This window comes from Puma concolor, chromosome E1 (assembly GCF_028749965.1).
Source record: "Puma concolor isolate L17-30 chromosome E1, mPumCon1.1.hap2, whole genome shotgun sequence".
NCBI classification, from domain to species: Eukaryota; Metazoa; Chordata; class Mammalia; order Carnivora; family Felidae; genus Puma; species Puma concolor.
In genome coordinates this window covers 40,396,336-40,413,281 of record NC_141680.1, presented here as the reverse complement: position 1 = coordinate 40,413,281, position 16,946 = coordinate 40,396,336, and the positions used below count along the sequence as shown (strand labels likewise).

The following is a 16,946-nucleotide window of genomic DNA, read 5'->3' as shown; positions in this document are numbered from 1 at the left end:
AAAGGAGTGTCAACACTCAGAGACAGTTTTCTGGCAGCTGTCAGGGACCAATGCTACAGGCAGCTGTCACACATGGTACAGGATTCTTTCTAAAATTTGACATTTTGCTCTCCTTTAGCACCTACACTTTCTACCAGGAAAACAGACTAGTGAATAAAATCTGATCTCTGAAACTAAGAATAGAATTTTGTTAGCTGATATTCTTCATTGAATGTCAGTTACTTAATAGTATCAAAATAAAGGCAAGTTTACAACCACTTGAGTTAAAAATATGGTTACAAATTCTGTTGCTAATGAAAATATTTGGTTTTGTTCATAGATAATTTATTTTCGAGTTAAGAGGTAAAAACCTTCACATGTGAACTTTGATGAAATCTCTATTAACCAGACTGCTGCCATTTCCAAGTTTAAATTTTATTTGTCGTCTACCCCCTTTCATTTAGCAGTGCATAAAATGCTAGAATCTCTGAGAAAAATCTTAGTATCTTTTTTTTATTTTTGAATGTTTATTTATTTTTGAAGGAGAGAGAGAGAGACAGAGCATGAGCAGGGAAGGAGAAGAGAGAAAGGGAGACAAGAACCCAAAGTGGGCTCCAGGCTCTGCGCTGTCAGCACAGAGCCCAATGCGGGTCTCAAACTCACAAATCATGAGATCATGACCTGAGCCAAAGTCAGACACTTAACCAACTGAGCCACCCAGGCGCCCCAAAAAATCTTAGTATCTTAACAAAAATTCTAACTAGTGAAATTGTTTTAAATGGCATCTTCGCCAATGAAAAGAGAATCTGAAGGAATAAAAACAAATTGGAAACTGTCATTTCTCAGCAAACATATGATGAAGGCTTGTTTTCAATACTGGTAGAAAACAATTTGAGATTGCTAGTAAAGCTTTGAGACTCTGGAGTACTTGGAAAGCTACAGAAGAAATAACCTTTAATTTTCCAGTCAAATTCGTTTGTCAGCCATCTCAGTAATATAATAGATAAAATTTTTATAGCATTTGTTATTTAAAGGTCAAGGGAAAACACTAACGATTTAATTAAAACGTATGAGGAGATTGGTTATTTAATTGTAGGAAGGGCAGGAGGACAAATGATATGAAAAGAGTGTTTGCTAGGGTTTTCTGCTAGATTATAATTTTGGCTTTTAAATGAGATAAGAAAAATGGTTTTATCAAACGATACCAAAAAATCCTAATGGAAATATGATGCTAAGTATATTTGTGCACATACGTGTGAGTATACTTTAAAATATTTTATCTGGATGTTTGGCATCATGTGGTGTTTTATTTTTTTTTTTTTTTACCCTCCAAAAAAGTCACAGTAATGTTTCAGTCAGTATGGAAGGTGTTGTCTAGATGCTTTATATCGTTGATTACTACATTAATGAAAACTATAACTTTTTCCTGAAATTCCAATTGTAGGAATTTTGGAAATATTGATAGAAGATTGCCATTGTTAAATTGTTTCCTGGTATAATACCTTTAGTTTTTTCTTGGTATTTAATTTTTATATGTGGTTTGATTTATTTTTTTCCTGATTCAGAGTTTTAATGTTTGTTTTAAAGAAATAGCTTTGCAGTGGTATCCCAAGCAACAGCAGGATATTCTCAAATCTAGAGCAGTGCCATTCAGTAGAACTTTCTGTGATGATGGAAAGGTTCCTTGTCTATGCTGTCCAGTATAGTAACCACTAGCCGCATGTTCTGTTGAGTACTTTAAATGTGGGTGGTGGAACTGAGAAACTAAATTTTTAATTTTAATTAATTTACATTTAAAGTTAAATCACCACATGTGGCTAGTGGGTACTGTATTGGATGATACAGTATTAGTATTAGTAATAGATCTAGAGCACGGCTTGGTAAACTTTTCTGTAAATGACAAGATAGTGACTTTTATAGGCTTTGTGAGTCATATAGTCTCTGTTGCAACTTTTCAGCTATGTACTCCATTGGAGTGCAGAAGCAGCCATCGACAACACATAAATGAATGAGTTTGGCTGTGTGCCAATAAAACTTTATTTTTGGATACTGAAATTTGAATTTCATATAATTTTCCAGGGGCATGAAACAGTATTCTGATTGTTTTATCCATTTAAAAATGTAAAAACCACTCTAATTTCCCATGCTATACAAAAACAGGTGGTAAGCTGTAGTTTGCAGAACTTTGATCTAGAGTGTCTGTAAGGATCAATAATAGAGGTATAAAAATTCATGTGTTCATTCAATAAATATTTATTGAGTGCCCATCATGGTTGGGCACTATTTTGGGACCTGAAGATACAGCAAAATAGTAATAAAAAATACAGACAACATTCCTGTTGTCATGAACTTACATTCTGGTAGAGGGAGATAGGTTAAAAAAATAACAAATATATGTGTATATATGTCAGGTGGTGACAATAAAGAAATTTTATGAAGAAAAATAAGGCAGGGTAAGAGAAAAGAAAGTGACAATGGAGGATGACATTTTATTTTTTTTAATTTTTAATTAAGTTAAAAATTTTAATTTTAGTAGAGTTAACACAGTGTTATATTAGTTTCAGATGTACAATATGGTGACTCAACAATTCTATACATTACTTAATGTTCATCATGATAAGTGTACTCTTAATCCCCATCACCTGTTTCACCCTCCTCCCTCCCCCAACAGAGGATGATGTTTTTGTATAGGATAGTTAGGTAAAGCTTGTTTGGTAAGGTGATTTTTGAGCACACATCTGAATAAAGAGAGGAAACTGGCCACATGGTGATCTGGGGGAAGAGCATTCTGGTCAGAGGAAAGGTAAATGAAAAGGTCTTGAGGCAGGAGTATGATTTACCTATTCAAGTAACAGGAGAGATGTAGAAAATGAGGAGACTTATATTTAAACAAAATTAACACACTCTGGGATTCTTCTATCATCTGCACCAGTTATGATAAACATCAGTACAGGAAACTATATTTCAAAAGCAATACAGGGACCCTTCATTCTTAACTTTCTAGAGCATTCTTTTGGAAAATATTGTAAAGCTATGTTGACTGCCAACATATTAAAAAGATGGCAGTAATTTAACATTAAAAATGTTTATATTTCAAATAGAAAAATTTTGAAGTGTTTTTTTGGACTGAAGTGTAAAGAAATTACAAAATGATCCATTAAAAACTGGAAAGTTTTACTGTACTTAGAAATATTTAACAGGTTTCTGGTCTTCAGTTGGAATTTCTTTCACTATCTGTCTACTACTGGGCTTCATCATTTTATAAGGACCTTTGATTTCAGGTGGAAAAAATGTACTTCAATTTCTTTTGTCCTGTGTTTTAAATATTTTTTAGTACCCAAGAAGAATATCCATGTAGCCTGATAATAGATGGTTTTAATGTTTCCTTCAAGTTCTGAATGCTAAGGTAGTCAGAATCTCCTTTTTCTCTTAGAAACTGTACTCATTTGTTTCTGGTGTTATTTGTAGCACACAAAGGCCACTTGAAAAAATATTGAGAGCTATTTAAATGTCATTGTCGGGGGGTTTAAAAGGTTCAGGGGCTGGGACCTTTTTCCTTTAGGTCACCAAATTAAAAGCCATCTTGCTCTGTAGTAACTAAAGAATATTTTCACATGAAGGTTGTTTATGTGAAACCTTTGAGCTAGTTTTTTTTCTTTTCTTTTTTTTTTTCCTGTTAAGAATCCCTTTAGTGTGCAGGTTAAAAGTTTCACATTTAGCTTTTTTTTTAATTAAAAAAAATACTATCAAACTTACAGAAAAGTTGCGATATAGTACAAAATTTTTTTTTCAGAAGCTTTGAGAATAAGTTGCTGACACAGTGCCCTATAATCCTTGAATACTTTAACGTACTAAAGTATACTTCTTCTATATAACCACAAACCAACGTCCAAATCGGGAAATTAACACTGATACATTACTACCATTTAATCCTCAGACCCCCATTCAGATTTGTCCATTTGTTTCTACGGTGTTATTTATTGCAGGAGGATTCAGCTCACAATCACACATTGTATTTAGTTGTCAAGTCTCTTCACTCTCCTCAGTCTGGAACAGTTTCTTAGTTCCTCAGTCTTTCATGACTTGACACTTTTGAGGATTACAAGCCAGTTATTTTGTAAACTATTCCTCAGTTAGAGTTCCTTTTCTCATGGTTAGATTCATGTTATGTGTATTTGGCAGCAATATCATAGAAGTGATGCTGTATTCGGATGGCACATAATTTTCATTTGTCGCATTACTGATGATGATCACTTTGTTCAATTACCATGGTGTCTACCAAGTTGTTTACTATGTGGTTGCTCTTTTCATCTCTGTAATAATAAGTATTTTGGGAGAAACACTTTGAAACTGTATAAATACTCCATTCATCATCTGACTTTCATTTTATTTACTTATTAATGTCAATTTGGACTCATGAATTTGTTTTTTTTTCAATGAGTTATAATCCAATACCATCATTTTTATTTTGATACTTCCCTGTCTCAGATTTGGCCAGTGGAAACCCCTTCAAGATAATGTCTATATCCTCTAATATATCCTCTTCATTCTGTAGGCACTTCCATACTTTGTGACACAACAAAATGTTCCAGACCCATTATGTACTTTTCCCTGCCCAAACCCTAGAATAAGCCATTTCTCCAAGAAGCCTGGATCCTTTAAATGGAGAATGATATTTAGAAATTAATATCTGGGGGCACCTAGGTGGCTCAGTCAGTTGAGTGTCCAACTCTCGGTTTTGGCTCAAGTCATGATCTCGCAGTTCATGAAATTGAGCCCCGCATCAGGTTCTGCACACTGACAGTGTGGAGCTTGCTTGGGATTCTCTCTCCTTCTCTCTGTCTCCCCCACACAAGCTTGCATGCTCTCCCTTTCTCAAAAAAAAAAAAAATTAAAAAAATTTAGAAGTTAATATCTGGATGCTAGAAGTTGGTGTAATGTTACCACTCCCAGGTGCTCTCAGTGGACAGGGCTAGGGATTATATGTATGTATATCCATACATACACGTAGACATCTATATTTTATATTTATTTATGTAGAGTAGAAGCCATGCATTCACACCAGTACCTTCATTTCCAGTACAGTACCACAGGCTTCCATATTTGTAACTCCCTTCTCTGACAGAGAAAAACCTGGCTCTTATTACCTTATTGTAGTCACTTATTTGATCAATCCTTCTTTATATAACCAATCATCCATTGCCACTACCATCCCTTCATCAGCACAGATGCTTTCCTTGCCTCGTTTGGGTTCTTACATCCTGTACCATAGCCACTATGCTATTGGACACCCTTTTCAACTGCTCAGGCTCTGACACCTCCATGTAAAACTATACCTAATAAGTGGATCCCTTCTTCACCCCTCTCAAGTTCTTGCACTGAACTTGCACTGAACTTGCACTGGAGTGATCCTGTGCATAGAAGCTCTCCCCACTGTCCCCATGTGGGTACCTTGCTCACACCCATTTAAGCTCTGAAAACCCACACCAGACCACCTCTATGTACAAATGTCCTATTCACTGTGCTCAGGCTCTGACTCATACTAGGCTATTCCTTATCTTGGATACCCTTTTTATCCCTTTAGGACTCCAGCACTGCACATGAGGCAATTCTTCAGCCTGAATGCCCTCTTTAGCCTATTCATGCTCTGATTTACATGCTGTCTGCCATGTAGAATCCCTCCTTACCTCATTCAGACTTCCCACCCCATATAGTCATACTCTCACACAGCCTGCCCTGGGCTGCTTCCATTCCTTATATGGACATTCTTCTTCCACATCTTGGGTTTTGACACCCCATACTAGGCTGCCCCTTTGCTGCCCCTTTGTGTATTGGGGCACCTGGGGCGCGGTCAGTTAAGCGTCCGACTTCGGCTCAGGTCATGATCTCACGGTCCGTGAGTTCGAGCCCCGCGTCGGGCTCTGTGCTGGTAGCTCAGAGCCTGGAACCTGTTTCAGGTTCTGTGTCTCCCTCTCTCTCTGCCCCTCCCCTGTTCATGCTCTGTCTCTCTGTCTCAAAAATAAATAAACATTAAAAAAAAATTTTTTTAATGTGTATTTTCTCTGCCTTTATGCTTTAGCACTATCATCTAATGGATAATATGTCAAAAATTTAAAATTAGAATGTAAGCAGAGTAACTATATTTTTCAAAACAAAAATTGAAATAAGACTAGATAATAGTATAGAATATTTGAAATTAATACTATCCTGAACAGTTTTGGGTATATGATCGTTATTAAAATAAGGAACAAATAAGATTTTCTAGCAATGGAGTGATAGATTCTGAACAAAATATGAAAAAATCTATTACCTGAAGGCATAGGAAAATGACAAAAACAACCTGCTTTTATGGTTCTTTGTTTTAACTCAAGGGTTGGCATCAATTTTAGCCTTGGGGTGACCAAAACGGAGTAGATAATCCATAGTTATACTGACTTAAAAAGTCATAGCAGCCGCAGCAGCTGGGAAAGAAGGAGGGAAATCCTGGTATGAAAAAGGCATAGAGGGATTTTTTTTATCTATAAATTTTCTGGTTCATCCAGATCTCTAGCTGATTCTTGAACCACACATATATGGGTCATGCTCTGAGCAGCCCATCTGAGGCTAAAATATTGAACAGAGATTTATGCCTCTCCAAGACCAACCAATTTCCCTGAGACTGTGAAAATTCTCTGTTCTGGAAAAACCCTCAATCCCAGGCATTCTGGGACATTTGGTTACCTTCAGTGCTGCTCACTATAATGAAACAAAATTCAAGTTTGAACCTACGTAAGTTAACTGCTTGCTTTAAAAAGTAAAATGAACAAAGAAAAAAAAAACTTCCTATACTATTCAGAGGAACATAACAGAATCCACAAATTCTGTAACATATCATTTATAATGTCTAGGGTACAATCCAAAAGTATTAAGTCATATGAAGAAGCAGGAAAATGTAACCCATACTCAGGATAAAAGGAAGTCAATGGTAACTGACTCCAAGATGACATAGGTATTGGAATTGGAAGGCAAGAATCTTAAATAGCTATGCTAATTATGCTCAAAGATGTAAAGGAAAATATGCTTGTAAGGAATTAACAAATAGGAAATCTTGGCAGAAAAACTATGACAAAAGAACAAAATGGAAATCTGAGAACTAAAAATTATAATATCTGAAATAGAAAACTCATTGGACAGACTTAACACCAAATCAAGATGACAGAAGAAAGAGTAAGTGCATTTGAAGGTATATCAATGAAAGTATTCAATCTGAATAACAGAGAAAATAAAACATTGGGGTGGGGGGAGAACAGAGCCTCAAGGGAATGTGGGGAAATCTTAAAAAGTCTAACATATATGCAGTTGAAGTCCTAGAAGGAAAGGAGCAAGAGGATGGAGAAGAAAAACTATTTGAAGAAATAATAACTGAACATTTTTCAAGTTTAGTGAAAAACATAATTTTACAAAAGCTCAGTGAGAGAGAGGGGCAAGTGGGATAAATTCAAATAAAATAATATGTAGGCATATCATAGTCAAACTGCAGAAAACCAAAGGTAAAGGGAAAATCTGGAAAGCATTCAGAGAAAAAGAATATATTGTATATAGGAAAGCAATAATACAAATATCACTGACTTCTCATCAGAAACAATAGAGCCTAGAAGGTAGTAGAATGTCATCTTTAAAGTGCTGGAAGAAAACTGTCAACCCAGAATTCTGTATCAAGTAAAAATATCCTTTAAAATTGAAGGCAAAATAAAGATATTTCCAAATAAATGAAAACTAAGAAAAGTTGTCACTCACATAGTTGCATTACTAGAAATGCTAAGAGAAGCTCTTTTGACTGAAGAGAGATAATACCAGATGGGAACTCAAGTCTTCAGGAAAAAAAAGAAAAGTACTAGAAATGTTAAGTATAAAGTTCTAATTTTTTCCTCTTAATCTCTTTAAAATACAATTGCTGTGTAAATAATTCCTTTTATTCTCCTTGAGGTGCTTTTTAGGGAGGGTAGAGGAAAAGAACAGTCCTGCTCTGAAGGGGAAATCTGCTAAAGCTTCCAAAATAGTATCCTTATTAAATTTAGAATCCTCAAATCTGAAAAAAAATTAAGTAGCTAATATTTATAATCCTTTTCTTTTCAGATATAAAACCAAATGTGGAACTGAAAAGCACTCAGGAACAGCCTGTGCCCACAGGTAACATCAGGTCTTTCCTTTCTAGAAATATACCTTTACTGAAATTACCAAAGAAAGATGAATATTCTGATTATAGTAAAAATGCTATAGAAATGTGTTGGGAAAAAACATAGTTGTCTCTTTCTGATACAAAAATAACTCATCCATTTACATTATATAAATTATTTGGCATCATAGGGCCAAACCTAATGTTGATCACTGTTTTTTTTTTCCTTTTAATTATTTTTAACTGACTAGTTTAAATAAAAGCAGTTTTTGTTGACCAATGTAGTAGCTTATGTTTCATCAGCTTGTGATTTTCACTCTAGATAGTGGTCAGCAAACTTTTTTTGTGAATGGCAAGATAGTAACTATTTTAGACTTTGTGGGCAATATAGGATCTCTGTCACATATTCCTCTTTATGTTTTTTGCAACATTTAAAAAATGTAAAAACCATTCCTACTTCCTGGGCCCATATAAAAACAAGCCATTGCTTGTGGCTCTCAGGCCATAGTTTGCTGACTCCTGCTCCAGAATAAACTAGAGACATTTAAAATAATCTATTTCCTAAAAATAACTTCCATGTTTCCTAGATTGATTAACCCACTTTGTTTGGATCATAATTTGTGCTACATTACAAAATTAACCACTGGAGTACCTTTTTGTTATTATCAATTATAACCTTATATTTTAATTGAACCAGGACCTCATGTTAGTTGTTCAGGTGTGCACTTTATGTTGGTCATTTTAAGGTTGAGAAAAGTGAACTACTATTTAGAACAGTGTCTTATTGTTCATAGAGTACACGTTACAATATGCAGAAGTTAGGAGTTTAATGTGTTTATAAATCAAAACATGAGTCCATTATAACCATATTTTCAGCATCTGTTAGTCATGGATTTTCTGAAACATGTTTCTATTTTACTCCTGTATTCCAGCACAAGTCCTGCTCCATCTGTTTGGTCACAGGTGAGCTGGAAGGAATACCACTGCAGAGTTTCTAGTCACTTCTCCTATTTCATCTAGCGTAAATGCCACAGGATTCAGTTTCTTTGACTATTTGTTGTAGGTAGTAGGTACTCAATAAATATTTTATAAACATTAGAAAGGAGTTTGATAGAGGGACACCTGGGTCTCTCAGTCAGTTAAGCATCCAATTTTGGCTTAGGTCATGATCTCACGGTTCGTAGATTCAAGCCCCATGTCGGGCTCTGTGCTGATGGCTCGGAGCCTGGAGCCTGCTTTGGATTCTGAGTCTTCCTCTCTCTCTGCCCCTCCACTGCTCATGCTCTGTCTCTCTTTCTCTCAAAATAATAAATTAACGTTAAAAAAAAGAAAAGAGTTTGAAAGTGAATAAGTTTTTAGTTTATTTCTTTTGTTAATATCTTTTTAAGCTACTATGCTTGTACATGAAATAATACGCCACATTGTTCCTTTTTTCTAATATCTAATAATATCAGTATTTATTGTACAAAAGTATATTTCTGTTAAACTTGATTTTTAACAAGTTTGCTGTTTGTTTAAGCATGCTTTTATTATGTCTGCTCCCTTTCACTTGTGAACTCACATAATACTTTGTATTTCCCTTACTCTCTTGTCTGAGTCTACATTATACTTATGATCTTGTCTTAATCTATATTTGCCAATTATAAGCTCCTTGAGGAGAGGAATTATTACTTATTCATATCTATAGCCTTTTCAGCATTTAGTAAATGTTCAAAGAAATAAAGGAACTTGAGGGCCAATATGTTTTCCACAGAATCACATTTATAATGTGAACAGAAAAGGAAAATAGGATTTGATATACAGTTGCTTATGGGTTTCCTCTTAGGAAAGCATCTTCCCAAATCAGATTATGCCAGTATTTTTGAGCTCAGTATTTCTCATCACTACACAAATACTTCTTGGTCATAAATAACAATAGCATCCTACTGAATATTGTGAGGCATACCAAAAGAGAGAGAATTTCTGTCAGGAAGGAACATGAATACATTTTAACTCAGGTGCACCCTGGGCATATTTCTAAACCTCAAGAGTTATCACATATATTCCACTTGGTGTATATATGAAAGAATTCTGTCTATCATTGAGATATTGTGCTGAAATGGGAGTCTACTTAATACATGTTTATAAAAACCCTTTAAAATTTGACTGAATAGTTAAAATTCTTTTTATCTCCTAGAAGGTCCAGTGATTTTGAATGACTACGATTTAACCAAACCTCATGAAACAGAAAATGCAGACAGTGTGGAAGGCCCAACCAATGAAGATGAAGATATAGGAGGTGAGCCATTGAGTACAGACTAAAACTGGTTATAGATATGGTTGAGGCTAAATATGTGGAAGAAATCAGAAACTTGCATTTGTGGGTTGAGTTGAAAGTAATTAGGTTTTGTTCATTTTACGAATATTAATATTTAATAATTTGCTAAAGGGTATCAGCAAACTTTGAGAATTTAAGGTGCTTATTCAGTATTCAAGTTATACTAACTTCATTTCTAAAATGTTTATTTGACTCTTTTCTGTTGTAAAAATAATACATGTTCACTATAGAAATTGTGGGGTATTTCCCAACACCAACAACCAATTCTCCAATTCTTCAGAGAATAACTGGGTGTCCCACAATTCCATTAAATTCTCATACTAACTCCTGGAATTAGCAAAGAACCCACATGTTAAAGGCTCAGTCCCACAAGACTGTCCTCACTTTAGACACCAGTTGAAACTACCAGGTCTCCATGTTACCTACATTTCTGTCCAGCTTGGCTACAAATGCAGGGTTTTCCACACCCACCCTCCTCAGGTTTGATAAGTTGCTAGAATGACTCAGAGAATTTAGGAAAGTGCTTTACTATTACTAGTTTATCATAACGGATACAATTCAAGAACAGCCAAATGGAAGAAATGCATAAGGCAAAGTATGTTTAAGACTTTTTATAGAGCTCAATCTTCAGAACCTACCCAGTGCCCCCCTATCACTTTGTCTTTCTGGTGATGAACCCATCCTGACTAGGGCCCTTACCCTAACTCACCTCATTAGCAGAAACTTAGGTATGATTGAAAAGAGATTATTATAAATAACAAAAGATACTCTTATCACTCAGGAAGATTCCAAGGTTTGGGAGGACTCTTGTGCCAGGAACCTGGGACAAAGACCAAATATATTTTTGTATTTTACCATAGGCTACCCACTGGTCTTTGAGCACAAATCTCTTGTAACAAAGGATCATAGGGGCACCTGGGTGGCTTAGTCCATTAAGCATCCAACTTCGGCTCAGGTCATGATCTTGTGGTTTGTGAGTCTGAGCCCCACACCGGGCTCTGTGCTGACAGCTCAGAGCCTGGTGCTTGCTTCAGATTCTGTGTCTCCCTCTCTCTCTGCCCCTCGCCTGCTCACTCTCAAAAATAAATAAAACACTAAAAATTTTTTTACAAAAGGATCATAAAAGTCAAGATACTGGCACATTACTACAGTCACATTCAGTCATTAATAATTATTCTGGTCCATCATCATATCATTTGAAAATGTCTCCCAGGGTGAGGTCACTCAGGTTTACAGCCTTCCATTTGATTTTGTCAGGTTCCAAAAACAGGAGTGGTCTCAGCAATGTATGGCTTCACCTTTTCAGCATCTGGTATAATTGAACTGAGAGACAATATTTACAAGTTTCTTGTTCTGAGCCTCTCTTGACATTTTAATATAATACTGGATTTCCTTCATTACATAATCCATTGATTGATTTCTTTACCCTCAGCTACTATTCCTTCTTCTCTTCATCTACCTGAACTTTTCCACTTTTGGAAGGAACATGAGGTTTAGCTGCTGTGCTGGTCTAGATTGCAGGCAACAATACTAGTATAGCAAGTGCCTCCCCCTCAACCCACTCCTGTTCATATAGGGTAGAGTTACTTAGGTACAGAACTAGCAGGCTATTTTTGCCACTAGCAGTATAGCTGCAGTCACTGTTAACCTCAGTTTTGCCAAATGGAGTGAAGGCACAACCTACCCTATCAGGCCTTTAGGAATTCTGACATAAAGGTTTAAAACTGTAGCTACTTGGGACGTGTGGGTGGCCCAGTTGGTTAAGCGTCCAACTTCGGCTCAGGTCATGATCTCACAGTTCATGAGTTTGAGCCCTGCATCAGGCAATGTGCTGATAGCTCAGATCCTGGAGCCTGCTTCGGATTCTGTATCTCCGTCTCTCTCTCTCTGCCCCTCCCCTGCTCACTCTCTCTCAAAAATAAATAAACGTTAAAAATTAAATAAACAACAAACCTGTAGCTACAGTTTCTTGCTTAGGAATCATCTCTGTTTCTGTCATTTGTTGCAGCGCTGGTCCTATGACTACTGCATCAGGTAGGAAAGAGAAAGCTGAGGTGATGTGGGGAAGAAAAAAAAGTATGGTCATGAAACCAGTGTCCTCTCCTCTTAGGAAGAATTATAGTCATACCAATATTCCCCCCCCGCCCCCCGTGGAAAAAATTGCACAGTCACACTAGCATCTTCTTCCATCTCTCTTCCCCAGATTCACCAGAAAAACAGGAATCTATCAACAGGGACATTCCCTTAACCCTGCTCATGTTAAGTGTGAGCACACATTCTTGAAGACATGTAAACCAGCCAGCCCTTCATGTCTACACGTTCCCGTTTCAAACAACCAGTGTTTCAGTTGCCTGTTCCAATTCTCTATGAAACTATTCTTCTGAGGACAATATCTCTCTGCCCATCATTTGACATTATGGGCTGTAAAGTGTGTTCTTGTCCCAAAGAAATGTGATTTGGTGGCCCAGATTGGTGCAGTATCTTCTGATCTGGGTTGTGGGGTTTTTTTATTTGTTTGTTTTTGGGTTTTTTTGGTTTTGTTTTGTTTTTTAGTACCCTGACCATTTGCATCTACAACCAGGTAAGCAATACACAGTCCAGAGTCAGTGTCTATTCTGTCAAAAACCATTTGTAAGCCCCCTGGGGCTACTGGCATTGGTTCAGTGTAATCCACTTGCCAGCTATGTATAGGGCCTTACCTCTGAGGAATCTTCCCCATAGCCATCGGAAGCCTCTGTCTCTCTTGTTGGCAGATAGAACAGTTATTGTTGGCATTTTGAGCCTCAGAGAGTGCAAAAGGAATATGTCCAGATTCAGCCCTCTGTATTTCTGTGGTCCCCAAATGTCTATACCTTTCATGGACACCATTTGGCCACTTCAAGTAAGTGCACTGTGATATCCACTTGGTTCCAATCCCCTTCCAAACTTGGAAGGGGATTCTTCTGATGGGCATTGACATGTCCTACTTTAATGCACTCCTCAGATTCCTGTAGTGATTTCCATACGGTCATGCCCTATATGGGCATCACTTTAAAAGACCAGTTTTCAAGGCACCTGGCTGGCTCAGTCAGTAGAGCATGTGACTCTTGATCTCAGGGTTGTGAGTTAGAGCTCCACACTGGGTGTAGAGATTACTTAAATAAATAATCCTTATAAATAAAAATAAATAAATAAATAAATAAATAAATAAATAAATAAATAAATAAAGAGTTTTCCTTCTGCCTATCCATATGGCCTGGCCACTGGCCATCACTCATGACTCAGGTAAAAACCAAAATGTGGCGGCTTTTGTCATTGTTAAAATTCTTCCATCACTGCTAGGAAAACAGCATGTAATTCATCCCACTGAACTGATGTTTTTACATCTTCAATCAGAGTGGTGGTCTTCCAAACAGGATATTGTTCATTTACCTTGGAACAGCTATCCAGCAGCTCTTTGCTGGTCAGTCAGTAGCTGTTTATCGGGCACTTCTAAGCAATGATAGAATCTGGCAGCCTCATACAGTTCCAAAGTCAGTCCTAGGAGAGAAGAGGCTCACTGCTTGTCAGTACCTCCTGCTTGCATTCCTCAGGTAGCATAATCCTGTATAAACCATTTCCATTTTATTGTGGAACTGTCTTGGGTATTGCCCTCCCAGAAGCATTAGAGCATTTCTGTGACATCACCTAAGATATCATGGGTATGCCAGACGTTAAGATTGTTTTTTTCTGCAGTCATAGGGCAGTTTCAATTGCCTCTACTCATTGCCTCTAAAATGGAATTCTTGATTCCACCATCCCAACAGTCATCGCTGGGAAACACTTGCAGACTTTTGCCATAAAGCCCAGTCTATGCTCCATATGGACCCATCATCTGTCCCCACCAGCGCTGCAGCTTCTCTTCTACACTGTGGACTTAGGCAAGCTTATCCATCCCCATTTAGAATGTCCGATTAATAGGACAGCTTTACATGACTTCTGTCTTATGGAAACAATTCCCCAGTCAGACACAATGTCCATGCCCATAATACATTCAGGTGAAAGAGATGCAGCCACTTCAAACATACCAGCTTTCCTCCAGACTTTCACATTAGTCTTTCAACCCTTCCATTCTTAACTGTAGCCTCCATCAGGACTTCATGAACAGGTTTTAGTTTTATAAAATGAAGTAAGGGAGATGTTCCCCAGTCAGACATAATATCCATTCCCATAACACTTTCAGGTAAAAGAGACACAATTTCTTTAAATACAGCCTATTTCTGGGGTGCCTCGGTGGCTCAGTCAGTTAAGCATCTGATTCTTGATTTTGGCTCAGGTCATGATCTCACAGTTCGTGAGACAGAGCCCTACATTTGTCTGCACTGAGGTCTGCGCTAATAGCCAGAGCCTGCTTGGGACTCTCTCTCCCTTCTCTCTCTGCCGTTGCCCCCCTTGCATGCTCTTGCTGTCTCTCAAAATAAATAAATAAACTTTTGGGGTGCCTGGGTGGCTCAGTTGGTTAAGTGTCCGACTTTGGCTTAGGTCATGATCTCACAGTTTGTGAGTTCAATCCCCACATTGGGCTCTGTGCTGACAGCTCAGAGCCTGGAGCCTGCTTCAGATTGTGTCTCCCTCTCTGCCCCTAAACTGCTTGCTCACTCACTCTTCTCTCTCTCTCTCTCTCTCTCTCTCTCTCTCTCTCAAAAGTAAATAAAATATTTTTTAAAATTAAAAATAAATAAATAAATAAACTTAAAAATAATAAGCAGTCCAATTTCCACCAAGCCTCCCCTTTAATCCTATCAACCCTTACATTTTTATATTCTCTCAAATTGAAGGCCCCTATAAGGCTTCACATAACAAGCCACAGTGAATGAGGCTTCCATGTCAGGGAGTCCCAGAAACTTTTCTTCTCCACCCTCCTAACCATTTTACCCCTTCACATGCTGAAGACTTTAGGTCCCTAGTTAGAGGTTGAGCCCATCCCTTTTGTCATGACAAAGATTAATCTGTCCGACTATTGCCCTAGCTGATTTCAGATCAGATTTCTGTTTGTAATCTTTGCCTTCTGGCTTTGTAAGTTCCTGTACACTGAAGAGAAGAGTGGACTTGTTTGGGGCCCTTTAAGGGAGGCGGTCCCTTTGGTCTACCCAACCTTGCACACTGCTGTCTTAAGACCTTAAGACCTTTGTTTCAACCCCATCAATATGTTTCCTTTATCCTGTTTCTTAATAACAATCTGAAGATTTTCACCCTGCTGAGATGAGTCCTTTGACTCTCCCCTTTATTTTTCTTCTTTGCTTTGGACTTACCAATGTTTGCTTTATTCTTCTTATTTCTTAATAACCATTTACAATTTTCCACCTTGCTGGGACAAGTCCCTTGACTCTCCTTTCTGCCTTTTCTCATTTTCTTGTTAATTAACCTAATGTTTTTATTAGCATCTGTAAAACCCAAGAGGGGAAGCTAAGGCAGCAGATTCACTCAGGTTTCTTGGACTGTTACTTGATTTTGCAGCAGGAAGGTTACACGGGGTGCCTGTGCAAAAAGGCAGAAAACTGTGTTTTCTTAGATTCTGTATTTGTCTCTTTGGCATCCATTCACCACAAGACCAGTTTTATTAACTGTATTGTCTTATATTCTGTATTTTGGATGCGTTGACATTTGGGGTCCTTACAGACCTGAGGAAAGGCTGCTTTTCCTGGGGATAGCCAATTCTTACAGATAGCAGAGGGGTTAGCCAGGATCATGCTTTTCATATACAAATCAACCAATCTGGAGTCTGTATGTCTCACCCATCTTCTTACCTAACTCTCATATACCAAGTTAATATTTCCTCTGCCCAAAATCATCTTACAATGAAGTATATCAGATAACTAGAGACCATTCTATGTCCCAAAGTCTTCCAGAATTATTCAAACCAGCCAATCCTAAACTATTTACTCTGCCTACCTTGCCTTTTCTCAGAAACTCCAATAAAAACGCTAGCCTAGGATTTCCTTCACTGCTCTTTTCTGCCTCCTGACTGGCACTGGTGCTTTCCCCTGTGACCCTGTGTGGCATGTGGCAGTACCCTTCTATGAGTCCTGTGAGTATAATAAACTTCTTCCTTCAAATCTTTGTTCTCATCTCCTCTTATAGCTCTACCAGCTTCACCATACCATATCCAATATGCATGTTCTTAGAATACCCCTTTAAACCACAGCATTTACCATGACCAGGGTAACAGGCACATTCCATGAATGAATATGTCTGTTATCATAAAGACAATCCTATATGGCTTACATACAAAGTATATCAGCTGTTACACTTCGGTGTTCCACTCAACATTTATAAATGGAGGCAGATAGTCCTCTTCTCAGGGTAAACAGACCCTACAGTGGTTTTATCTAATCCACCAGACTGCTGTGTGTCTGGATCATGTATAGCCATCTGTGATTATTCCATAGTGAGTTGTGGGTTGGGTATCAACTCAAACATGTTCTTCTTCTCTGTAGAATTCAAAACCAAATATACTTGCTCTAAATTAGTCACTCT

At 37.4% G+C, this 16,946-nt stretch overlaps 1 protein-coding gene across 2 annotated transcripts in view; it reads left to right on the top strand.

Annotated features, from left to right (window-relative positions):
* Positions 1-16,946, top strand: part of IKZF3 (IKAROS family zinc finger 3) — a 94,784-nt gene that overhangs the window by 17,190 nt on the left and 60,648 nt on the right. The window contains exons 2-3 of one of the 2 annotated variants that reach the window (XM_086687211.1): positions 8,095-8,148; positions 10,314-10,412. In XM_086687211.1, coding sequence (XP_086543337.1) covers positions 8,095-8,148; positions 10,314-10,412 — 153 coding nt within the window. Of the gene's footprint in view, positions 1-8,094; positions 8,149-10,310; positions 10,413-16,946 lie in introns of both variants that reach the window. The other variant, XM_086687210.1, reaches the window with a different exon arrangement.